The following is a 26,892-nucleotide window of genomic DNA, read 5'->3' on the forward strand; positions in this document are numbered from 1 at the left end:
TGTTTTATTTTATTTTATTTGGGGGGGTGTATGCAGGCCTCTCACTGTTGTAGCCTCTCCCATTGCGGAGCACAGGCTCCACACGCACAGGCTCAGCGGCCATAGCCGACGGGCCCAGCCCCTCCGCAGCGTGTGGGATCTTCCCGGACCGGGGCACGAACCCGTATCCCCTGCATCGGCAGGCAGACTCTCAACCACTGCGCCACCAGGGAAGTCCTCTAATGTTTTTTAAATTTCTGTTTTATTTATTTCCTCTCTGATCTTTATTATTTCCTTCCTTCTGCTGACTTTAGGTTTTGCTTTTCCTTCTTCTTCTAATTCTTTTAGGTGGTAGGTTATGTTGTTGATTTGAGAAATTTCTTGTTTTTTGAGCAAGTCCTGTGTCACTATGAACTTCCCTCTTAGGACTGCTTTTGCTGCATTTCATAGCTTTTGTATGGTTGTGTTTTCATTGTCATTTGTCTCAAGGTATTTTTTAAATTTCATTGTTGAGCCATTAGTTTTTTAGTAGCATATTGTTTAGTTTCCCTGTAATCATTTTTTCTCATTTTTCTCTCTGCAGTTGATTTCTACTTTCATGCTGTTGTGATCAAAAAAGATGCTTGAAATAATTTCTATTCTTTTAAATTTGTTTAGGCTCATCATGTGTCCTAGTATGTGGTCTATCCCAGAGAATATTCCGTGTGTGCTTGAAAAGAATGTAGTCTGTTTTGGGGGGATGTAATGTCCTGAAAATATCAATTAAGTCTAACTGTTCTATTGTGTCATTTACGATCTCTGTTGCTTTATTGATTTTCTGTCTGGAAGATCTGTCCATTGATGTCAGAGGGGTGTTAAAGTCTCCTATTATTATTATATTTCCATCAGTTTCTCCCTTTATGTCCGTTAGTATTTGTTTTATGTAGTTGCTTCTATATTGGGTTCATATATCATTCATATTTGTTGAGTGAAAAAATGAATTATCTGGGTCTCTTTTTTCACTTGTAAAATTAGATTCTTAGATTTGATGAGAGCATGTGAACAGTGAAAGCAGTGAAAATTTAGGTTTCCTCTTTGACTCTTCCTAGTACTTCTAAGCTGAGGGAAGCTTAGAAAAGCCACTCACTTCATACCCAAATCCCAGGGATGTAAGGATGAAGCAAGAATGTCTTTGAAAGTTTTTTGTAAGCTGCAACAGTGTTAATAACAACAGAGGTTGGTAATTTTCTTCAAGTTGTTGCTACTTTTCTAGCACCAAAATTTGATGATTCTTCATTTTAAAGAAATTGAACTTTTTGGAGTAACAGTTTAAGACTTTATTTTATTTAAAAGAGATGTAAGAATTAGAGGGATGATATCTTTTTTGGTGCTTTTGTCTTACAAATGATTTGTAGTGTATAAAAGACCCTGTGTGAAAGTACTTCTTGATACTTTTATAGTTAGAAAACTGCCTAGTGATAAATTTTAGATGTGTTATTTAGCCATTGTGATTCATAATCAGAGTGGAATTTTAAAAGAATTTTAATAATTTTTTGCCTGTTTTTTAGTAATATTTTTTGAGTTTTCTATCATAAGTTACCAATAATAATGGGCTAATAAAGTACAATATTTGGAGAGGGGACGCAGTAGAAGGGCTTTAATATAATCAGTTTTTACTTTCTGTTTTAGCCGGAAAGTGAAATTTCAACCACAGCAGATGACTATAGTTCAGAGGTAAGGATAAGTAACACTGTGATTGACATTTCATATATTTTTGAAATTACTGTTGATTATTAGTACTTTATTACTTGCAACTCACATGCTTTATGTTTTTATAAATATAATAAGAATATAGCACAGTATGATGTAATGTAAATGACCTAGAAAACCTGAAGTTTATATTTTTCTGACATATCTTTTTTTCAGATTATTAACTAAAGTCTTAAATCTGTTTGAATAAGTTGGTCCTTAATTAGATTGAGGCCTTGTTTTAGTTTCTAGGAAAGTGTTTGAAATTGGGTTTCTAGGATACATGATATAAGATGTCCATATTTAACACAGTAAACATTTCATATTATAGGGTATTATATTTTGTGTAATGCTTTTTACAACTGCTTGAATTCTAGTTAATTACATAAATTCATTTATTGAAATTAATGTTGCAGTAGTGATTTTTAATTTAGGTGATAAAAGCTAACGTGGGCATTGGACACTTTTGGAAATACCTTCTTTTTGTGTTAATAAGTGTATGTCATTTTATCTTTTTTTTATTCTTTTAGATATGATTGTCATTTTTTTTGGTCCAGTATTTGAGGACATGGAAAACTTTACTTTGAATGGTTCAACAATTCAGTGTATTCTATAAGTTTTGATTTATTGTAGGTGTCTATTAGGAAAGAAAAAAAAGCTTCATGTACTTAAATGAACTTATTACTGTTTTGGATTGCTAATGGGAGTGAAAACTTTTACACTTCAAAAGTTTAATGTGTTTAAAAGCTGGGAATATACTTATTAGTGATCTGGTCAGGGAAATAATTAACCAACGTTAAATAAATAAATTAGTTCCCAGTTTAGGCTACATAAATTTGCCTTTATGGGAAGTATCTCAGTTTAAAATTACAGCTTGCAATTCAGAGAATCTGCACTTGTGACTTTAAATTTGGGGCTTAGATATGAAAACATTGCTTTTCTCTTCCATAATACTTTAATTCTTAGAGCTTGTCTTTTTTGATTGAAATTTAAGATGGTTTGGCATTTGAACTACTGGTGACTTTTGGGCAGCCCAGGATTCCACAAATGCATTTTTTTTTCTTTATACCAAAGTGAATTTTTTTTATAATCCAAGTGGCTACAGATCAGACCGTCTAATACATGCCTATGAAATTTGGTTAAAATTTATATTTTAAATTTTTATTGTGATACCTAGTAAATATGATGTGTTTCAAAATGAGGTACAAATAATTTTAAATATAAGTCCTACAGATAAAAGTTAAAGCATGTGGTCCAGGTCTTCCTTGGTGGTTCAGTGGTTAAGAAGCTGTCCTGACAATGCACACGGGTTCAAGCCCATGTCTGGGAAGATCCCACATGTCATGGAGCAACTAAGCCCATGCGCCACAACTACTGAGCCTGTGCTCTAGAGCCCGCGAGCCACAACTACTGAGCCCGCATGCCACAACTACTGAAGCCCACGTGCCTAGAGCCCATACTGTGCCACAAAGAGAAGCCACCGCAATGAGAAGCCCACGTGCTGCAACTAGAGGAAGCCTGTGCGCAGCAGTGAAGACGCAATGCAGCCAAAAATAAATAAACAAATAAATTTATTTTTTTAAAAAAAGAGTAATACGAATTAAAAAACAAAGCATGTTGTCCATGATTTAACAATAAGAAATATATTTTATATATATGTGTGTATGTAATTTTATATATTTACATATGTATTACATATATGTGTATAGTTGTATACATGAATAATTGTGCACATGAGTAATATATAGGTATTCATACATACATATTTTTTTAAACCAAACTTTCAGGAGAAGATACTTTACTATGTGACCAGTCCTCTGATACTTTCTCTTTCTAACAGTGGTCACAAAAATTCAATTGATTAGCTGATTTGTAAGTTGAAAAAATTAGTGATTTTGAAGGTTACGTTGAAAGATAGTTATGAAATAACCTTTGACAGATTTGACCAGATTTGAATCATAATCCTTCTAATATTATCCATTTTGGGCCTAGATTCATAATGGATTATACTTTGAGAAATTTACATATTTTACTATGTGTATAGAAAATAGTATAAAATTGATAGTCTGTGAAATATTTGATGATGTCTCATGAAGATTGCTAAAATGGGTACTGCTTCAATCCATGATACTCTGGACTAGTTTTGGGTCTTTACCTACTTGATTTAATGACATTGGACTGGTTTGACTGAGCTAGAATTTCAGGGGACTTCTAAGCCATATTCACAGTCTTAGGAGGCAGAAAAATCTTCAGTAGGTCAAATTTATAAACCAAAGAATACACAACATGCTAAGTCAACTATATTTCAATAAAAATAAAAAAATAAACAAGGAGTAAATCTCACACTGTAATACTCTTCATATTAGAACTCTTAAGGGACCTCTAAAATGAAATTCCTTTCTAGGCAACACATATAACTTCACTACAAATAACAGATTTATGAAGTATAACAGTCTTGGCTGCTCTGGTTTGCAATTGAATATTCTTAAAATTTCAAAATTACATGGTTTTAATCATAAGACACATAATTATCTTGTATTTTGTCTAAATATCACTGTCATTTTTCTGGTACATAGGGAAATAAAGGGATGTAAAAGAGAAGGGGCTTTGGAGCCAGAAAGTCCTATTTTCAAATTTCAGCTTATTCACCTCTGAGCAGGATGAATTTGGACACATCACTTAAACACTGAAATACAGTTTCCTTACCTGTAAAATGGGGGAAATAATATCTATATCACAGGGTAGTTTTGAGGGTTATTTGGTAATTTTAGTATGATGTTTGATATATAAAAAACGATCAGCAAAGCTTGTGGTTTTTTTTTACTGTGCTTCACTAGATGTATGCTTTTCTTCACACTAAGTTTATATGAAACAAATGAGTGATGAGAATTCTTTCAACAATTTATTCTCAGAAGGATTTCAGATTCTGATTCTATGTTTAATTAGCAATTAGTTTAGAAATTTTATTTTGATAGATACGGTATGTGCTTAATGTTCTTGACTTCTGTGGCTAGTATACCCCTTGGATTAAAAAATGGATTCAGGTCTAGAAAGGATTAGTCAGATAATTTTATCCTGTGATCTCCCGAAGATCTGTTCTGTATAAAAATATATCCAATTATGTATACTAGAGAAATCAGACTAAATAAAAAATATACTTCTTACGAGTTAATTTAAATTATACATAATCTTTTCAGTTCTTGGTGAAGGGACATTTCATATCTAAAATACCATATTTACATAAAATATTTTTATCGATACCATTAGAGCAGTGTTATTTGGGGAAAGTTGGAAATGCTACAGGCAACATACAGAGTTAAGACAAGTAAATAAATATGCTTTGCTATGTATAGAAAGATGAAATGATAATAGGGCATACAGTCTTTTTATGGACTTCAACTGATTATTCAGAACTTCTTAACCAAGTCACTTACAGGACTCACGACATTTATGAAGTGACTGGCTGGAGTTGGAGACATAGCCTATAGCCAGCCATTAAGTAACGTAAACTTAGCTTTTCAACTTTGACTTGGGTTTCTTTCTTTCTTCTTTTTAACTTCACCTTATTTTCATTTTCTCCCTCCCTGTCTCAGCTTATATATTGAAGGTATACAACATGGTGCTTGATACTTAACTTTGACTTTGAATGAATGATCTTAACTTCATTAGTTTCTTGGCTCTAATTCCAGGAGTCAGCTAGGCACACTGAACTCCTATAATTTTTATGAACTTTATGAACTATTAGATTCTTCTTATTTTTTATTAAAACATCCATTATTAATATTTTTGTACATACTGCCAAATTAAGTATAATACGGATAAGGTGTTAATCATAAATAGTGAGTTGTTCTTCTGTGTTTTTGAACTGATGTCCACTGAAAGGAAAAGTTTTTGTGTGAAGAACATTTTATGATTTTTAAAATAAGAGTCATCTTTCCTCTGATTCTTTCTGAATAGCAGTATTTTTAGGAAATGATACTTACTCTAGAGAACATTTTAAAATTTAGAATGTACCTTATTTGTACTTTCCCAAATCTTCAAGTTGTCTACACAGATTGAGTAAATTATGAATTCAAAAAGACTATATTAGTATAGTCTAAAGGTTAAATGACTTTGAAAAATGCCACAGTAAAGAACAATATTAAGTAAAGTTAAGGTTTCTTCAGTTGGAGGAGTCTGTTCATCTAATCTTCATGTTTCAAGCTATTAATGTGCCTTCATATTATGGTTTATCAAGTATTGTGTTAAAACGCTAGTGTAAGAAGATGAGATAAATGCTCTACCTGTTAGGTATCAGTGAAGTAATTATCTAGATTAAAAAATATAATCATTTATTGCTAACTATTAATGATCCTAATCTGTTGAGTGTTTCTTTTCTAACTTTGAAATATAGTTTAGTTCTGGTGTATAATCTCTTATTACCTATTTACATGATATTAAATTTTTAAGATCTGTTAATATTGACAAGATTTTAATATTTATTATAATAACAATTAAGTTTTGAAAACAGTCATGTAGTATTTTAAGAAGCCAATACATATGACTTGCTCAAGTGTAAAATGTGCTCAACTTAGAGAAAAGTTAAGCTGAATGTTGGCTATTTAATGTGTTAGATTCAATTATTATAAATAGATAACTAATTTATGTAAGTGATATCATCACTACTTAAAGGAATATCCTTTGTTTAATATGATATTTGAAAATATTCATAAAATCCATTTCATTATACTGTTACCCTAAAGGAGAAGTTTAGTAGATGTTTATCAAAGTGCTTCATTTCAAAATCAAGAAAAGCTAATTGGAAAAAAAAAAAAGAAAAGCTAATTGAAATTTAGAATTTAATTTGAAAGTTATTGCAAGTGACTTTATTAATAATCTTAATAGAGTTAGTATTGCTGTGTTTTAATAGTTTTCACAAATTCTAATAATGTGTTGCCATAAAGGTGAAAATTTTTTTTAACTTTAAGCTTTGATTTTTGAAATTATCCTTGGGGGAAAAAAAAGGAATCAAACTCTGGAAAGAACTCTTAATTAGGATCTTCACTTTTTAAAGTGGTGTGATCCATATCAACCTAATCCTAATTCTAAGTTATTCTATTCTGTGTATTTCAACAGTAAAAACTTCATTATCTTGGATTCTGTTAACAGAATTGTGAGAAATTAAACATAAACAGGAATGAAATTCACTTGTTTGCTGTTAGGGGGAAGGAAGGTATTATTGAGTAGATTAATTGATCTGAAATTAATCTCCCACCAGGTCAACCCCAGAGACATATTCTGCCAACCTCCTGCGTCCTACCACAAAATATCTGTGATAGAGACATCTGTATTCTGGAAAATCTCCACATCTGTCAGAGTTGGCATGGCTATCATAGTACCCTCAGGGGAAAGTTCTTGAGGAGTTTTCCTCAGCTCTTGACATCTCCTCCTACTTCTTCACCTGCTTGCCAACCTTCAATAGATTTACATCAGTAAACAGTTTTACTTTAAAATGAATAGGGCTTAATCAAAAAACAATTATTTAAATGATTTTAAGGCAGTGTTTTGTAGAGGAGGATCTTGTAACTAGAGGTTTATAGTTATTCTTCTGAAGACAAAAGAGAAACTGTACTTAGAACCTTAATTCACTTAAATGAAAATGTATAGCACAGTGTCTTTTGCATTGTAAGCACTCAAATGTATGAGGAATTCTTTGGCATTTGAAATGGTCATAATGTCTTTTAGATGTTTAAATTTAATCACTATATCTGTTTTTGCCAATGAGGCATTTTCCTTAGGCATAAGAAAAGCGTGAGTACAGTTAGCACAAATATAATTGTTAGCTTTAAATAAAATTCTAAAACCATAATATTTCAGGAAATTGTTTTTATACAGGTAAATGGTTGCAGTTTTGTGGCGAGAACAGGAAAGCCTACAAATTTATTAAGGGTACAGTATTTAAAACTACTCATTATACTAATGTTTTATTCTATTTAAAACCATTTGGTTACTAACAAAGCTTTTCCCTGTATGTACTTCTTTCATTGTGTGATTTCTAAATGCTTTTAATGTGTAACAAAACAAAATTATCCACCTTTTGGTATAAAACTCAATTGTAACTGAATTTGCAGATATCTTGTTTTTGCTCTTGAGGTATATATATCACATTAGCAACAAAGTAGGTTGTCATGCCAGTAAACTCTCAGGTGATGAGTGATGTTTAAAATTAGACTTTGCTGTAGGATTCAGATTTTGAATCCCTTTTCCTGAGGGAATGTTGCTAGTACTGAATTATTAAAAATCTGGATTGGTTTAGGAAGAAGAATTTGTTGTTGATGATTCTTATTCTGAACATGGAGCACAGTACAATCAGACCCACCTAGAGATGATGGAAAATGAATTGGCTGGGAAACAACATGAGATTGAAGAGCTAAACAGAGAACTAGAAGAAATGAGGGCCACCTGTGGGACTGAAGGACTGAAGCAGGTGTGTTTACCTTATGTGGCTTTTGGTTTGTTACAAAACAAAAATAGGAAATTTGAATGATAGTATAGGTACATTCTTTAAAGATGGGTTTTTTAAAATGGTAACTTCAAGTCACCTCATAATATTTGTCCTTATACATATCATAAACAACATCGCTTAAAACTAGTCCATTAACAAGGCTAATATAATGAGATCTTTTTTTTAACTTTATGAGATAGCTAGACTGACATCACTTCAGTAGGGATAGATGTTTTTGTAAGCAGCCTGAGAGAAAATTATGTTGCATACCACATCAGTCAGTATATTGACTTAAACTCATTAAAAATGTCAGCCAGTCTTTGTAAGTAACTTCTTGTGGTTAAAGTAACATCTGTTGTTTGTGGCAGTCAGTTATGAAAACAAGGTGAAATAAGACATTGATAAGGATGACAGAATATATTTCAGTTTCATCTTCTTTAGAAACAAGTAAGGCTTAAACATGCCTATGATGGTAATGCCTACAAACATTGGAGCATCCCTAAATATAAAGACACTTGTCCTTCTAGAAGTAGATATATGGATAAGTCAAATCTAATGTATTTTGTTCCCTAGTTCAGATGGTTTTTTAAAAGTTGATTTGGAAGTAAAACTAATTCCCGCAAGATAATAGCTTTCAAATATGCTTACAGATTGTGATAATTCTGCCAATGCATTTTGAATATCGTATTTTTGAAGAAGTTAGCTGTACTAATACTTAATTTTGTTAAAAATTAAATATAGCACATTTAATTTTCACTGATGTTTTTTAGTTGCAAGAATTTGAAGCTGCCATTAAACAGAGAGATGGCATCATAACCCAACTCACTGCTAATTTACAACAAGCGAGAAGAGAAAAGGATGAGACAATGAGAGAATTTTTAGAGTTGACAGAACAGAGTCAAAAATTACAGATTCAATTCCAGCATGTAAGTATTACTAATAGAACAAAATTTATTAAATTTTTAGGAACGAATTTTAAAAATTTTTCTTATATTTTCCAGAACAAATAAATATTTAAAAGCCATTTGCTTATTATGTATTATTTTGAAAAAACTAGTAAATACTTGTTATGTTAACCAGGAATTTAATTCATACTCCTTGAGTGGTTTTGTGCTATTATTTTCTTTGTACTTCTTCCTCATCTGTATTTTAAAATCTTGTAAGTCCGATAAGGTGGATTTTTGCAGAAATTAACCTGTAGTTAACATCCAACCTTTGTCAACCCTGGTATGATTTCATTTTAGTTAGGTTCTGAAATGGTCACTAGACTGAATATATTCCACTTACCTTTAATTAGAGCCATAGGAATCTGATTGTATTAATTAAGGTTTCTGTTGACAAGTAACAGAAAATAATTTTAGATAAGGGAGGAATTTATCAGCTTAGGTAATGTAATCATACTCATCTGATCAGCTATGGCAGCATGTTTGCTGGGGTCTCAAGCCTGTGAATCCAGTACAGTTCCCAGAGAGCAACTATGAGCCGAGTAACACCCCCCAAAGAATGTCTCTTCCGTAGTGTACTCACTGAAGAATTTAATACTTTGGGGTTTCTTTCTATTTTCAAGTTACAGGCTAGTGAAACTCTGAGAAACAGCACTCATAGTAGCACAGCTGCAGATTTACTACAAGCCAAACAACAGATCCTCACTCATCAGCAACAGCTGGAAGAACAAGACCATCTGTTAGAAGATTATCACAAAAAGAAAGAAGACTTCAAAATGCAAATTAGTTTCTTGCAAGAGAAAATTAGAGCATATGAAATGGTATGTTTAAGGAAGTCAGCCAATGTGCATCAGCTTTACAATTAATTTTAAAGTTTTTCATCCTAGTGTTTATCTTTTTGTTACACACATGAATCAGAAAGTTTCATAATTAAGAAAAGTTCTTTAAGCATGTAAAATAATTTATTTCAAAAGCAGTTGGGAGTCTTCCAGTAATAGGTTTTAAGATTATACTCATTGGGACTTCCCTGGTGGTCCAGCGGGTAAGAATCCACGCTCCCAATGCAGGCGGCCCACGTTTGATCTAGGTCCCACATGCATGCCGCAACTGAGAGCCCACATGCCGCAGCTAAACATGCCGCAGCTAAACATGCCGCAACGAAGATCTCGAGTGCCGCAACTAAGACTTGGCGCAGCCTAAATAAATAAATAAATATTTGGGGTGGGGGAAGGATAATACTCATTACTGAGTTCTTTGAAAGTGATCGGCCTATGTTAAATTGAGTTCTCCGGAGAATCTACATTTATAACCAGAACTTCTATCGTTTTTTTCTTTTACATCTAGAGATGTTTCTACTCATTTTAGCCATGGTTATGAAATTCTGAAAATATTTTCATGGCAAAATGAAGTTTCATGGATTTTAAAAATACAGATTCTCTTTATTCATGATAGTTATGTGTTATAAAGTTGCCTGGAACACTTATTCAGTGCTCCCAGGGGATATATATGCACATACGTACATGCACACACACATACATATCATATAGATTTTTTTTTGCTCTTTCCACTATATTTTATTTTTTAATTTTATTGAAGTATATTTCATTTACAGTGTTGTGCATATCATATAGATTATAATATTAAATCCTAAGAAAACATCCTGGTAGATTATATTTTGTTTAGTTTTCAAAAGAGAAATGAGGGTTAGAAGTGTTAACTGACTTGCCTAAGGGTGCCTTCCCCCCAAGTAGTTGCCAGAATCGGGATTCCAACCCTATTGGACTGACCCAGAGCCAGAATTTCTTGCAGTATGCTCTGCTACCCCCTACCATCTCCATTCTCATGGTCTCCATCCTTGTCCTCTCCATATGAGAGCTTAAACAAAAAAGCAGTGTGCTCACCTTGCTTGATGCCAGTTGGAATCATGCGTGCCATGAAACTCAATTTTTTTAATTATTTATTTTTGGCTGCTTTGGGTCTTTGTTGCTGTGCATGGGCTTTCTCTAGTTGTGGCGAGCAGGGGCTACTCTTTGTTGTGGTGTGTGGCTTCTCATTGCGGTGGCTTCTCTTGATGTGGAGCATGGGCTCTAGGCACGTGGGCTCAGTAGTTGTGGCTCGCAGGCTCTAGAGCGCAGGCTCAGTAGTTATGGCGCACAGGCTTAGTTGTTCTGCGGCACATGGGATCTTCCGGACCAGGGCTTGAAGCTGTGTCCCCTGCGTTGGCAGACGGATTCTTAACCACTGCACCACCAGGAAAGTCCCAGCAACTCAAATTTTTTACCACTCTGTGCACTTTTGCAAATGACTGTGAGTATTGATCTCAGGGTTATATATAAATTTAAGCAAGTAAGCAAATTCACAGATATGAAATCTTTGAATAATGAGTGCAGACTATACATACAATACAGTATTTTCTATAAACTTAGGAGGTTCTTCTGCAAGATGTTGAGAAATTGTCAAAACAAGACTATTGTTTGGATAATAATAAAAGTATTAGGTAGCATTTATTTTTGTTTACTTGCTACCAGGCAATATTCAAAGCATCATACACATACTAACTCATTGAATCATCACACCAACCTTATGAGGTAGAGATACCATTGTCACCCCCATTTTACAGATGAGGACATCAGAGCAAAGCAAGATGAAGTAAATTGCCCAGATATACAGGTAATAAATTGGTAGAGCCAGATTTCAAATCTAGGTAGTATGATTCCAGAGACTGTCTCTAAGGAAAATAGGAAATGTACAATATTAAGATATTGAAATTATGAAATGGACATGCTTTACAACCAAGGTAATTTAAAAATCATTTTGTAGATGTTTACAGAACACTTGTTTTGCATCATGCTCTTGGAAGAGATAATGATGTTTAAATGTGCTTTTTTCTTCACTGGAACTCATGGTTTAGTAGGCATGTATGCAAGACACCACAAAACAAGGCTAAGTATGGTTAAAAAGTGTTTTGAAAATTCTTAGTAAGTCTGGCTTCATAAGGGAAGTGATTCAGGGTAGGCTTTAGCTGGAAGGTGATATTTGAGGTAAGTCTGTATATTGGAACAATCCCCTTTTAATTGTACTTTGTTTTCTCCCTAATTGGTGTAATATATGGCACATAGCAGCTACTCAATACTAATTTGGTAAATAAGTGAATAAATTATGAATCTGAAATGATGAGATGGGGAGGACATTTTAGAGAGGGTGGAGTATGCATAAAGACCCAGACTGAAACATGTTAGAAGTGTATATAGACATCAAAAAGTAGTTTAATAAGAAAACAATAGTCTTTGGAAATGAGTCTTTCCAGGAGGTAAGAGTAGAAAGTCAGTCTAGGCCTAGGTTAGAAGAGCCTGGGCAGTCGGGTTTTATCGTACTTATTATATTGTATTCAGTAGGCAGTATAATTTGAGATTATTTAAAATTCAAGTAATTCATTTTTGTAGGGGGAATAACCTTTGTTTATTTGAATGTTAACAAGAATACTTTTGTTATCGGTCCCTTTTTCATTACATACATATTTTTTCCTTTTTTTCTCTTTGAATGAATCCCTGGGTAGTAGTTCCATTAAAGCAACTGAAGGACTAGGGCATTCGGATGATAGTTGGAACTGTCTTGGTTTCTGAGGCAACTGCATTAACTGTTCCAGGTTCATTCTTACTGTCCTAATCCTCTGAACTTCCCATGGTACAGTCATCACAGGCAGGAACTATATTATTCCTTACTCTCTCAGGTCTGTTTCCAAAAAATAGAGGGATTGTATCCTTAACCACAGAGCTATCTTTTTTTTGCAACACCATATAAGTGGTTTAAAACCATGTACTGTGGAATAAATGGTAGTAAGAAAAGTGAACCATGAATTTGTACTATTTAATAATTGAATGAAGAATTGTTGTTTGCAGTAATATCAAGTGTTGGACAGTTTTGAATTGATACTTTTTATTTTATGAGGGTTCCCCCCATGAAAAACCAGGATATATAAATAAATATTAAAGATTTTATAACAACATTAACAAGACTAATTACTTAACAGTTTAACTGAAGTTGACTGCCATGAACTGATTTTACTTTCTTAGAGACTCCAAATGCCTTACAGATTTTTTTCTAGTATATAAATATATTATGTGTGTATGTCACACAATGAGAATTAATACCTTAATATATTTATTTTAGATTCAAACATATTCTGTGAGATAGAGAAAATAATATCTTTATTTTACAGGTGAAAACACCAAGATTTAAAGAGATTAAACTGATTTAAATGTCATATTTTAGTCCAGAAATTAAAGTCTGAAGGCTTAGTACTTGCTAGTAACATATGGTGACATTGATGGGATATGTGATACCAAGACGAAAACTGATAGGATTTTGCTCAAGTGAGCATGAGATCAAGGGATGTTAGAGGAATCAAATGTTCAGTGGCATTAGGCTGTGATAACCTCATATATCCATCTCACAGTAGGAATGGTCATGCCTTTGGACTGAAATTCTTAATTCTGTTTACAATTGACCCCTACCTTGCTTTCTACATTTGGTATGGTTTTCCCAGAGGGATTAGAATTCTCAAAGTCTCATGGTACCTTGATTCTCTTTTCTGAACTGTACTTAAATGGGGACTGCCAATATTTCTCTCTGAGGCTTTCTTTTTTCCTAGGCCCTGTCATTCTTTTTTTTAGGTATGTTAATACATTCATTTGAGGTGCCTTTAAGTCCTCTTGGCCTTGGACTTTTGTCTCCTGAAGGTGATTTTAATTACTTTACATATATTCTGTTCTGTTCTGTGGATTTTACTTTTTTTTTGGTCCTTGTGACTACAGCCCTTAACTACTCAGGCAACTAAGTAACGGAGACAAAACTTGGTCTCCAGGGCTTCTACTCGACTCCCTTATGCTCTAACACTTCTGTGAATGATTAGGGACATAGGGACATACCTCGGCATATGTTCTGGGTTTTGATTTATCCACAGTTCCAAAATAAGAGTCCCAAATCAGAAGTGGGGGGAAAAATCTGTCTTGCTTTCAAATTTCTATTCACACCAAAAATCTAGAATCAAATTGATATGCCATAAATGTATAATTGTCTTGCATATCACTTGCGATTCAACCACTTAAGCATGGCATATCCCTGAACTTTTAATTCATTTACCCCAGGAGTGAAGTTAAGGCTGACTTACAGGAACCTGTGTTTGTTGTTTTACTCTTTTCATAACACTTGCCCACCAAACCTTCAGGTCACTAAAATACTATATGGGAGGAACTCTGATATATTTTTAGGACTATCTTCTGGAAATGTAAAGAGTATGTAGTGCTCTAGCTATTGCAAATACTAAATACATAGAATGTTAATCAGTTAATAAGAAAGAAGAACGTATAATGGTTTAGACACATTTTAATCCCACTGAATTTTTAAACTAAAAAATTCAGTCATAGCAATGTAAGAAAAATTTCTTCCCACCAAGAAGGCCAACACTGCTCATAGATAGTATTGACTACACAAGTCCTGTGTCTCACTGACGTAAGAAAAATTAAGGGGCAGGCTCAGCAGCTACTTTTTGTAGGATAATGTAAAAAGCAGTCTTCTGTCAGTCGTTTGGTAATGGGGTTAAGGGGTATAAGTAACCAGGAACTAAAAATGCCATTTTTATATTTTCATTTTTTCTTTATAAAGGAACAGGATAAAAAAGTAGAAAGCTCAAATAAAGAAATACAGGAAAAGGAAGCAGTCATTGAAGAATTAAATACAAAAATAATAGAAGAAGAAAAAAAAACTCTTGAGCTAAAGGATAAAGTCACAACTGCTGATAAATTACTGGAAGAATTACAAGAACAGGTTGTACAAAAGAACCAAGAGATAAAAAATATGAAATTAGAGCTGACTAATTCCAAGCAAAAGGAAAGACAGTGTTCTGAGGAAATAAAACAATTAATGGGGACAGTTGAAGAACTTCAGAAGAAAAATCATAAAGATAGTCAATTTGAAACTGATATTCTACAAAGAATGGAACAAGAAACACAAAGAAAGTTAGAACAACTCCGGGCAGAGCTGGATGAGATGTATGGGCAGCAGATAGTACAGATGAAACAAGAATTAATAAAACAACACATGTCACAGATAGATGAACTTAAAACACAACATAAGGGAGAAATGGAGAATGCTTTAAGATCGTGTCCAAATATTACAGTTAATGAAGATCAAATAAAGTTAATGAATATGGCAATAAATGAACTGAATATAAAATTGCAAGATAATAACTCTCAAAAGGAAAAACTCAAGGAAGAACTAGGAGTAATTTCAGGAGAAAAGTCTGTTCTACAGAGACAGCTTGAAGACCTTTTTGAAGAATTGAGCTTTTCAAGGGACCAAATTCAGAGGGCTAGACAGACTATAGCTGAACAAGAAAGTAAACTCAATGAAGCACACAAGTCCCTTAGTACAGTGAAAGATTTGAAAGCGGAGATTATTTCTGCATCTGAATCCAGGAAGGAACTAGAATTAAAACATGAAGCAGAAGTTACACATTATAAGATAAAGCTTGAAATGTTAGAAAGAGAAAAAAATGCTGTATTAGACAGAATGGCTGAATCACAAGAAGCTGAGTTAGAGAGGCTGAGGACACAGCTCCTGTTTAGTCATGAAGAAGAACTTTCCAAACTGAAGGAAGATTTGGAAATTGAACATCAAATAAATATTGAAAAGCTTAAAGATAACTTAGGCATTCACTATAAACAGCAGATAGATGGCTTACAGAATGAAATGAGTCAAAAGATAGAAACCATGCAGTTTGAAAAAGACAATTTGATAACTAAGCAGAACCAGTTAATTTTGGAAATTTCAAAGCTGAAAGATTTACAGCAATCCCTTGTGAATTCAAAATCAGAAGAAATGACCCTTCATATCAATGAACTTCAAAAAGAAATTGAAATACTCAGACAAGAAGAAAAGGAAAAGGGTACACTTGAACAAGAAGTTCAAGAATTACAACTTAAAACTGAATTATTGGAGAAACAAATGAAGGAAAAAGAGGATGACCTTCAAGAAAAACTTGCACAACTTGAAGCAGAGAATAGCATTCTTAAAGATGAAAAGAAGGCCCTTGAAGACATGTGGCAAATATATACTCCTGTTAACCAAGAAGAAAGATTAATTTTCATAGACTCCATTAAGTACAGATCCAAAGACTGTAGCTGGCAAAAAGAAATAGAAATACTTACAGAGGAAAATGAGAACCTCAAAAAACAATGTATTCAGCTAACTGAAGAGATTGAAAAGCAAAGGAACACTTTTTCATTTGCTGAAAAAAATTTTGAAGTTAATTATCAAGAGTTACAGGAGGATTATGCTTGCCTTCTCAAGGTAAAAACCGATTTAGAAGACAGTAAAAATAAACAAGAAGTTGAATATAAAAGTAAGCTTAAAGCACTTAGTGAAGAGCTTCATCATTTGCAAAGAATAAACCCAACTATAGTGAAAATAAAAAGTTCAGTCTTTGATGATGACAAAACTTTTACAGCAGAACCATTGGAAATTGGTGAGGTTGTTGAGAAAGATACAACAGAACTTATGGAAAAGCTTGAGGTAACCAAGCGAGAAAAATTAGAACTGTCAGAGAGACTGTCTGATCTTTCTGAACAATTAAAACAGAAACATAGCGAGATTAGTTTTCTAAGGGAAGAAGTTAAATCTTTAAAGCAAGAAAAAGAGCAAGTTTTATTGAGATGTAGAGAGCTAGAAATCATAATTAACCATAATATGACAGAAGATGTAAATGTATGTGCTGTCCATTTAAGCTCTTTAAAAGATGGAGTTTTGACAAGCAGGGATTCTGGAGGGTGTGTTCCTAAAATAAGTAAAGACTTTGGTGAAGAATCAAAAATAATGGAGTTAAATGAAATTCCTATTGAAAATATGACTCTTGGAAAAGAAAACAAGCAAGAATGGTTTTTTGATCACTTGCCGTCAGTGACAAATGAATCATCACTTGGGACAACTGAACCAGGTGAAAATGATAAACTTCAGCAGGAGCTCAGTGTACTTAAATCAGAACAGGTATGTTTACTTACATGTATATGCTACAGCGTACATTTCATACTAAAAGTTTTCATCGTCATAAAACATAAATTAACCTTACAAGAGAATGAAAGTAAACCCTGTAATGTAATTCTCACTTAAGCCTATCATTTATCATTTCTTTTATCTTTTTAATTCTTAAACATTGTTGCCTTAAACGTTGTTGCTGCTCTTTTAGTTAATCTTTTAGTTAATCTGCTCAGGAAATAGAACATAGAACACATTTTCTTTGAAAAGGCAAGAGTTTAAATCACAAGAGTCTGAGCTTTAGAAAAGTTATTTTGTAATATTTTGTTGCAATCCCAAAGATTGGTTTCAGTCTCATTTTGTATTGGTGTTTTCAAGGTTCCACAACTGAAAATTAACTCTCAGACTTTTTAGTGCTCTGTATAGTTGTTCAGTAGTTATGAAACTATATTTCCCTGAGAAAAAAATCTTGGTTTAAATCCTAGCATTTTCTCAGAGTCTCGTTTTACCTGAAGTGGGGGGGGAAATGTATTAATTCTAAATACAGTTAAACAGTGCATATAATGAGTAATACTAGGTCACTCCTGATGATTTATATTTGCTGGATACTGAAAATAGAAATGACATGAAAATTCCACTGGACATCTTGTATAATGGTGCTAACTAGAGCTTTATGTGTTTCTTCATTTCTATAACAAGTATTTATTGAGTCTCTTGCCAGGTAGGAATAGTGGTGAACAAGAGAAAGAAGGTTCCTGCTCTCAAAGAGCATATATTCTAGTGAGGGAGGCAGGCAGTAAATGAGGAAACAAGTAGAATAGTTAAGAAAAGTGATGTTTTATAAGGAAAATAAAACAGATAATGTGATAGAGAATGGTGGGTAGTGGTGGTGGCAGCATTAAATAGGGTGGTCAGGAAAGGTGTCTAGGAGGAATTAACATCTGAGCTGCCATCTGAATGGCAGCGAGGAGTCTACCACATGGAAGTTAGAGCAATTGCAATGACAGAGATGAGTTTGAGGAACAGAATAAAGACGTATTTAGTTGAGTTTGAGGGAAGGAGAGTGGAAGAAAAAGAGTTTGAAGAAGCAAAAGACCAGATCTTGTAGAGCCTTACAGACTGCGTAAGAAGTTGAGATTTTATTCTGTATACAGTAGGAAGCCACTGGAAAGTTTTTTCTTTTTACTTCTAATAAATGTACTCACATTTGTGATCTTATATCAGATATTAGGATATTTTACATTTTAATAACCTAAATAGAGTTAAGATGTTCTAACTGCATAACTATTAATGCTTTGTTAAGTTAATTGGTTAAGTAAGTTAATTGGTTAAGTTAATTGGTTTTAATGTAATCACTTCTAAAAATGCCGGAGATCATTTAAATTTTTTTAAAAAACATTACTGGGGGAGGACCTAAATTTGAAGCCATCAAAATGGTCAAATCTTCTCAGTAAGAATTTTATTTTTTCTAACTAAAGACATTTTCAGTGACATTCAGATACCATCTCCTTGACATTAACTTCCATAAAGTAAACAGAGGCAAACCCATAAGCTGTCCCTGCCCCACTCATCACTACCAAGACAAACCCCCTTAGTGATGGGGAGAGGAGTGAGGTGTGTGTCTGTGGAAGGAAGCTCACGGAAGAAATTGAGCAACAACTTACATAATAACACCTAAGAGCAATCTAAATATGCTTAGAAATAATGCTGAAGCCACAAAAATACTTCTACTCTTGGGACTAAACTAATTGGCTCATAAACATGAAAAGATACTTCAACATTATAAATTGATATAACAATAAAATAGCATTTTATACCTGTCAGATTGGCAAAATAAGTTTCACAATAAAAAGTGTGATGAGAATGTGGGGAGATGAGTATTCACCTACACTGTTAAATATCAGTGTAAATTGGTATAATTATAAAAATGTGTTAAAATCTAATGCAGTTAATATACATAGTCTGTGATGCAGCATTTACATTTCTAGGTGGCACTCAGTGTAGTCCCTGACCAGCAGCATCAGCATCACTTGAAAACAGGTTAAAATTCAAATTCTGGGGCCCACACCAGACCTCCTGAGCTAGACGCTCTGGGAGAGGGGCCCAGCAATCTGTTTTAATAAGCACTCCAGGTGATTTTGATGTGTGCTAAAGTTTGAGAGCCACTACATTAGAGAAACACTAGCATATTTATACAGGGCATATGTATATGAATTTATTGCAGCATTTTTTGAAACATCAAAAAATTTAGAAATAATCCAGTTGATCTCCAAAAAGGAAATGGACAAATTGTGCTATATTCATATATATAATACCACAGTTAAATTCATCTGTATCTCCATGGATAGATCTTAGAAGTATATTGAATGAGAAGAGTAATTTCCAAAATAAATACCATTTTGCACCATTTATGTAAATTCTTAAAAACAAAATATAATGCATTGTTTATAGATGGATTGAGAAGTGAGAGTATAAGAAATGAACTGTACTTGCAGCAAATTTATGATCAAATTTATGATAATGATGGCCTCTGGAGAAGGAGGAATGAGAACATAGTAGATTAAATTTTATCTATGTTTTCTTTCTAAACCAAAAAAATATGTAGGGAGGAGAGAAATGAAAAAAAAAGATAAAATAATTGTATTTGTTAATTTGGGATGTGTGTACATAGTGTTTATTACATTATTATTTGCATTTTTCTATACTTGTTTTAAAATGTTATTTTTGAACAAAAATGAAAGATCAGGCCATCCTAGCTATACCAAATATCAAAATTTACTGTGAAGTTGAAGTAATGAAAATATTGTGCTATTTTCCTTGAAAAAAGATAGGTAGGTCAGTGCAACAGAATAAGTGAGAAAAAATTTAAATTAGACATCACTTCTCTTACATGAAATTTTAAACTATAATTTCATGTATTTCCTCCCTTGTAATCAGTATATGCAAAAAAAAGTTAAATTACTTGATTTGTCATTTAAAAATATTCTAACCTACACATTAATTTACTTTAAGAATGATTTAAGGCTACAGATGGAAGCTCAACGTATTTGCCTCTCTCTGGTTTATTCAACTCATGTGGATCAGGTTCGTGAATATATGAAAAAGGAAAAAGATAAAGCTCTTTGCAGTCTTAAGCAGGAGCTTATTTCTGCTCAAGAGGATAAGATCAAGGAACTTCAGAAAATACACCAGCTAGAGCTACAGAATATAAAAACACAAGAAACAGGTAAATGATTTCTAACAAAATTATAAGTATTATGAAACAAATAAGTATCACTTAGAGCCCACCACTCCATGATTCTGTTCTTGACTTAGACCCCATAGAGGAACATGACTGGGTATTCCAGTCCTGGACTCATTTGTTCATATAATCATAGGATACTCGTTTACGTGCTTGAGAAATCTAAAAATCACTGAGTTATTTTCCCCAAGATGTCAGCAATCCTGTGGGAAAGCAATATAAAATAAACTCTTAGAAAACAATAGGAAAATTTCTATACTAGAAGAATGAACAGAAAGAATGGAAGGAGAGAGGAGAAAAGTCTAGTACTTCCTGGAAGAGTGAGGCAGTAGGCAGGAGTAGGGAGGTTGGAATTTTAGCAAAAGCTCTTGAGTTTTAAATGTAGAGATATGAGAGACTGCATCCATTTTGCAGAGTTGAGAATTCAAGGTGTGTGAAAAAGTACTGAGGGATAAAGATGGAAAGATTGGCAGGAGCTTGGTAAGAAAAGACTTCATATACCCTAAGTGAAGCATTTTTACTCTTTATGCCAATGGTGATAAGACCTAATGCAGGATTTTCAATAGTGGGAGTAACATCGTAAGATTTTTAAGATGACAGCATTGAGGCAAATTGGGGGAGTTGATAAGTGATGGGAAGACCAGTTAAGCAACTTTGGCAGTAATTCTGTTAACATTAAGATGTTGAACTAAAATGTCATTGGGAATTGGAGAAGGAAGGAAAGTTTAAGAGTTAAAGAGGTAGGCTGGATATCAGCTCAGTGCTTTGTGACTGCCTGGAGGGGTGGGATAGGGAGGGTGGGAGGGAGGGAGACGCAAGAGGGAAGAGATATGGGAACATATGTATATGTATAACTGATTCACTTTGTTCTAAAGCAGAAACTAATACACCATTGTAAAGCAATTATACCCCAATAAAGATGTTTAAAAAAAAAAAAGAGGTAGGCTGTAGTCTGCAGTTAATATTAAATGTAAAAGGGGAAGGAGTTGAGAATGATCCCTAAGTTTCTAGCTTGAGTAGTTGGAATGAGGGCGACTCCAGTCATGAGGAGGATAAGGACCAGATTTGTGGAAAAAATAGTAAATTAAGCTTGGAACATTGAGTTAAAAATACCTGTTGACTTTGAAAAAGAGATATCTAAGGGGCAGGACAAGAATAATGACGCAGATGTAGAGAATGGACTTGAGGACATGGGGAGGGGTAAGGGTAAGCTGGGATGAAGTGAGAGAGTGGCATGGACACATATACACTACCAAATGTAAAATATGTAGCTAGTGGGAAGCAGCCGCATGGCACAGGGCGATCATCTCGGTGCTTTGTGACCACCTAGAGGGCTGGGAGGGAGACGCAAGAGGGAGGAGATATGGGGATACATGTATACGTATAGCTGATTCACTTTGTTGTACAGCAGAAACTAACACAACGTTGTAAAGCAATTATACTCCAATAAAGATGTTTTTTAAAAAAAACCCACAAATAAATTAATTAATTAATTAAAAAAAGAGAGATATCTATTAGGCAGTTGAAAATAGAAAGCTGAAACCTAAGAGGGAGGATTAGGCACAAGATAAAGATTTGTAAATCAAAAGATCATTTGAGGCCAAGGACAAGAATGAGATGCCCTGGGAGACTGTAGAGTGAGCCAAAGACTAAGCTGGTACTGTGTAAGGAGCAATATTTAAGGAACCGTAAGTGGAAGACTAGTTGCAGTTAACTTTTATCTTTAATACTTATTTAATTAATTAAATTAAACTTCCTCTGTTCAAGGTATCTTTAGGCCCCCACTCTGGACAGATCTGCCTTTGGGAGTGAGGTGGCTCATAACGTTTGGCATTGTTTTGTTGAACAGAGTAGAATTTAAAGTGTGGCTTAAATAAGAATACTGTACTTTTTCACTTCAGCAGTTCTTTGTCAGTTGAATAAGATTTTAAGCATATATTGTTTGTATTGGTATCCTCTTCAGATAGAATCTGTAGTGTTTCAGACTACAAGTTAATTAATGAGTCCGTTAATGGGCGATGAAGCCAGTCCAGTGATAAAGTAGAACAGAACACATTGGCGTGCATAGCATGTAGAAAGAGTAAATGTTGATTTGTGAAATTTTTGTTTCAGTTTTATATGGATGTATATATGTAATAGGTTATGCTGTATGATGTATTTCTAGTATTGGGTTGTAGTAAACAAAAATTGTAAGTCACTTCTTTGTACCATTTTGTGGGATATAAATTGAAAATCCTGCAGATTATCTTAGCTGGTTAACACTGAGCAGCACAAAATAACATTGAAAGAAATAAAGAATTTAAAACTAATCTTATTGCCACGAAGCTTCCAGTTGACATAGATTTAATATGAAAATAGTTTCTAAGTATGTAAACTGAACATTTTAATGCAATATCTATTCTATTAGGTGATGAAGTGAAGCCTTTACAAATGCTCATTGGAAAACTTCACAGGGCAGTGTCTGAAGAATGTTCTCATTTTACACAGGTAAGGTATTAGTTAAAAAGTACTTTTACCATAATTCAAAAAGATACATGAACCACAGTGTTCATTGCAGCACTATTTACAATATCCAGGACATGGAAGCAACCTAAGTGTCCATCGACAGATGAATGGATAAAGAAGATATGGCACATATGTACAGTGGAATATTACCCAGCCATAAAAAGAAACAAAATTGAGTTATTTGTAATGAGGTGGATGGACTTAGAGTGTCATACAGAGTGAAGTAAGTCAGAAAGAGAAAAACAAATACCGTATGCTAATGCACATATATGGAATCTAAAAAAACATTACTGATGAACTTGGTGGCAGGGTAGGAATAAAGACGCAGATGTAGAGAACGGACTTGAGGACACAGGGAAGGGGAAGCTGGGACTCAGTGAGAGAGTAGCACTGACATATATACACTACAAATGTAAAATGGATGGGCTAGTGGGAAGCTGCTGCATAGCACAGGGAGATCAGCTCGGTGCTTTGTGATGACCTAGAGGGGTGGGATAGGGAGGGTGGGAGGGAGGCTCAAGAGGGAGGGGATATGGGGATACATGTATATGTTATAGCTGATTCGCTTTGTTGTACAACAGAAACTAACACAACAGTGTGAAGCAATTATACTCCAATAAAGATATATATTTTTTTAAAGTACTTTCAGACAAGAAACGCTAAATTTTAAGTTACTACAAATTTGATAGGCAGAATCATCTGAGTTAGTTTTCCCTACTGTCTTACCTCGGAACTGTATTTAGAAAATATTGCTGAGTTTTTAAGTTTAAAATGAGCATTTAAATGTTTTCCTGGGGCTTCCCTGGTGGCGCAGTGGTTGAGCGTCCGCCTGCCGATGCAGGGGACACGGGTTTGACCCCTGGTCCGGGAAGATCCCGCATGCAGCGGAGCGGCTAGGCCCGTGAGCAATGGCTGCTGAGCCTGCATGTCCGGAGCCTGTGCTCCGCAACAGGAGAGGCCACAACAGTGAGAGGCCCGCGTACCGCAAAAAAAAAAAAAAAGAAAAAAAATGTTTTCCTGATAATCAGTTCGAAACAAAAGAAATCTAGGTAAATTATCTCAGCAGTAGAATACACAAAAGTTATGCCTAATTTAAAAAAACAGACCAATAGAGCCTTAAGCAGGTCTATCTCCTACCCGTGCCCACTTTGGTGGTTGAGTGATTTGATGACTTACCTGGGGATCTTGCACAAGACTAGTAAGATAAGATTTCACACTGTAGATTGCCAAATCTAAAAACTAATTATGCCAAGTATAATTATATTTGTGAAGATATATTTGTGAAGAAGAAATAGGAGCGCTTCTACACTGCTGGTGGGAGTGTACTACCTTGAGAAGCAGATTGGCAAGATATATTGTTGAAGATATGTACATCACACAGCCCAGGCATTTACTTCTACTTAGGCTCACATTTGTGCACAACCAGATATGTACATTGTAAGAATGTCTATGTTAAGTCGAAAATTAGAAACAACTCAGATTTTTATCTACAGGCAAATGAATAAACAAATTGTGTTATATCTGTACAGTGGAACACCATATTGCAGTGTTTGCTAGGTGTACTAATATCAGCAAATCTCAAAAGAAAAAGTATAAAAACATGCATGTTAGAGTAATCACCTCTGGGCAGAGAGACAGGTGAATGAAATAGGTAAGCAGTACTTAATTCAGAAATCTTCAAATCTGTATGTAATGTTCTATTTCTTTTTAAAAATATGGATATAATATGACAAAATGTTAGTATTTGTTACAGCTAGGTAATAAGATGAACTATTTTTTCTGCATATTTGAAATAGTTCAAAATTTAAAATACATGCCTAGGCTTGTCACAGATCTCCGTCCTAGCCTGTGTATTTGTGAATCGAAGAGGGAGGAGGATGGTATTAGTTGGGAAGGTAAAGCTCCCTTACTGATTCTTATTACCTACAGAATAGTTCAAAAACAGTATTCAAAAAAGCAAAAGAAAGTCAGAAATAACCACATTCATTCAGCCTCCACCTCTGCCGAAGGGTTCAGACATTGATTGTCCTTTCATATCCATTGTTGATAGTCTGTAAATATGGAAAGAGGGCCCAAGTCACAGTAGTTTATTTATAAGCTGACTTTATATTTTCTTTTCTTCTATTAATGGTTTTACTTGACCCCCTAATCTGAAGTTGAAATATGAATCAGCTTGTAATGGAGAGGTCCCCTGGAGTTCATCGTGAAACCTGGTTTTGTCACTAATCATTGATGTTACTATGGACTAGTTACTTCATCTTTCTGGGTCTGTTGCCTCACCTGTAAATTGGATGATCAGGTTTCTACCAACCTGAATCAATTTATCAATTTATGATAAAATTCTGCCTTAGGGACTGTTGAAAATTTAATCAAGTCAATTATTAATAGTATAGTTTAACTTTTAGGCAAATCTCAAGAAATAGCAACAATAAACAAATTGGTTAAGTCTAGGAGTTGTTGATTGTTATTTCCAGTTGCATGAGGGGCACAGGTGAAACTTATTTAGAGGGCTTATCAGATGATTATGTGGCGTATGTTATTTGTAAGTGATGATAAAATTATCTGTTGCTCAGGAGAAAAACCAGAATGATGTGTCAAATATTTTTTTTTCCATGTGTAAACCACAGAATAGTATTCTCTTATGTTAAAGTCTATGTATGTGATCTCCTACTTCATATATTGTAATTTCTATAGAATTTATAGACTACTTTTTGAACTTCTGTCCTCATCTTTTGGTGTTTTTCACAAGGGTAGTTGACCTTATAGAGATAACATCAGAATAGGATCCAAGCCAGAAAGTGGTAGATTAAAGTACAAGATATATTCATTATGAGGAAGAAGCAAAAAGTTATAATTTGATAGATATATTTGATATATACTGTAGATAATGAAGACTATCAATATTTTCCTGGTGTAAGAAGAATTTCACATTCTATGTGTGGAGAGAGAAAGATTTAGACTTGGTTATTTCTTTTGCAGATTGATTTGGTATACAGAAGAGTGTTTTCTTACTGATTTTTCTGTGCCATTTTGACTGTCTTTTGCATATAGAAAAATAGTGTTTAATGATCTTTAGTGGCAGAAATCAAAATTTTAATTTCATAAAAATACCTAATTTTGTTGTCAACAGACTTTTTGCAGTGTCCTTGGTGAACATTATACTTCTGCTTTAAAATGTGAAGTAAACGTAGAAGAGAAAGAGAAAGAGACTTCCGGTGTTCACACTTCTGAAAATCAAGAACTAGAATTGCAAGATTATAAATATGAAGTTCAAGGTAATAAAGGCTTTACCACATTATTGAACAGAGTAATTTTCTTAAATGAATTGATAAACTTTCTCTGTTAATTCACGATTTTATCACTTAGCCAATTTGAGTTATCTTAACATCTTGTTTTTTCAGGTTCATGAAATCTTAAATCTTTAATGTACATTTTTAGTTTTACAATGCAGTAATTGTGATAAAAAGAGAACCAAAACTGTCTACAAGTTTCCTTGTCTCTTTATCCTCTGTTCCTCTACTTCCATCTTTTCCTCACTATAATTCTTAATTTTATACCATAGATCCAAACCTTTAAAAGTTGTGGTATTTTATTGAATAAGTCTGTCGGGGTTTTATTTTTTTTTTAAAGAATAAGACATTCAGTTATCTTTCTTAATAGGAATCCTATATTTCATTTTTACAAATTATAACCTCAATTAATTTTTTTGATATTCCTTCACAGATAAAATGTTTCATACCCCTGTCCATTTGTATGAAGAATGAACAAATATGTACAAATTAATGAATGCCAAAAGAAATTAATGTATTTTAATGTGAAATTGTCAAATTAATCTTTGTAGCAGGTGTTCCACATTATTGAGGTTTTAATTGTTTGTTACTAAATCTATGAATTTTACTTCTAGCAGGCAATTTTCTGAAGTTATGAATTGATGAATAATACTTATTGAAAGAAGCAGACTTTTATTGTAGAGTGAAATT

General features: G+C 33.7%; 1 protein-coding gene across 13 annotated transcripts in view; it reads left to right on the forward strand.

The window, feature by feature from the left end:
* AKAP9 (A-kinase anchoring protein 9) overlaps positions 1–26,892 on the forward strand; it is a 145,547-nt gene that overhangs the window by 28,590 nt on the left and 90,065 nt on the right. For 12 of the 13 annotated variants that reach the window (XM_027102407.1, XM_027102410.1, XM_027102405.1 and 9 more), the window contains exons 3-11: positions 1,648–1,692; positions 7,582–7,635; positions 8,003–8,173; positions 8,962–9,117; positions 9,759–9,956; positions 14,800–17,178; positions 20,179–20,392; positions 22,815–22,894; positions 26,043–26,187. In XM_027102407.1, coding sequence (XP_026958208.1) covers positions 1,648–1,692; positions 7,582–7,635; positions 8,003–8,173; positions 8,962–9,117; positions 9,759–9,956; positions 14,800–17,178; positions 20,179–20,392; positions 22,815–22,894; positions 26,043–26,187 — 3,442 coding nt within the window. The remainder of the gene's footprint in view (positions 1–1,647; positions 1,693–7,581; positions 7,636–8,002; positions 8,174–8,961; positions 9,118–9,758; positions 9,957–14,799; positions 17,179–20,178; positions 20,393–22,814; positions 22,895–26,042; positions 26,188–26,892) is intronic. The other variant, XM_027102408.1, reaches the window with a different exon arrangement.

The sequence above is a fragment of the Aethalodelphis obliquidens genome, unplaced genomic scaffold, assembly GCF_003676395.1.
Source record: "Aethalodelphis obliquidens isolate GAN/ISIS:26980383/991018 unplaced genomic scaffold, ASM367639v1 scaffold5, whole genome shotgun sequence".
NCBI classification, from domain to species: Eukaryota; Metazoa; Chordata; class Mammalia; order Artiodactyla; family Delphinidae; genus Aethalodelphis; species Aethalodelphis obliquidens.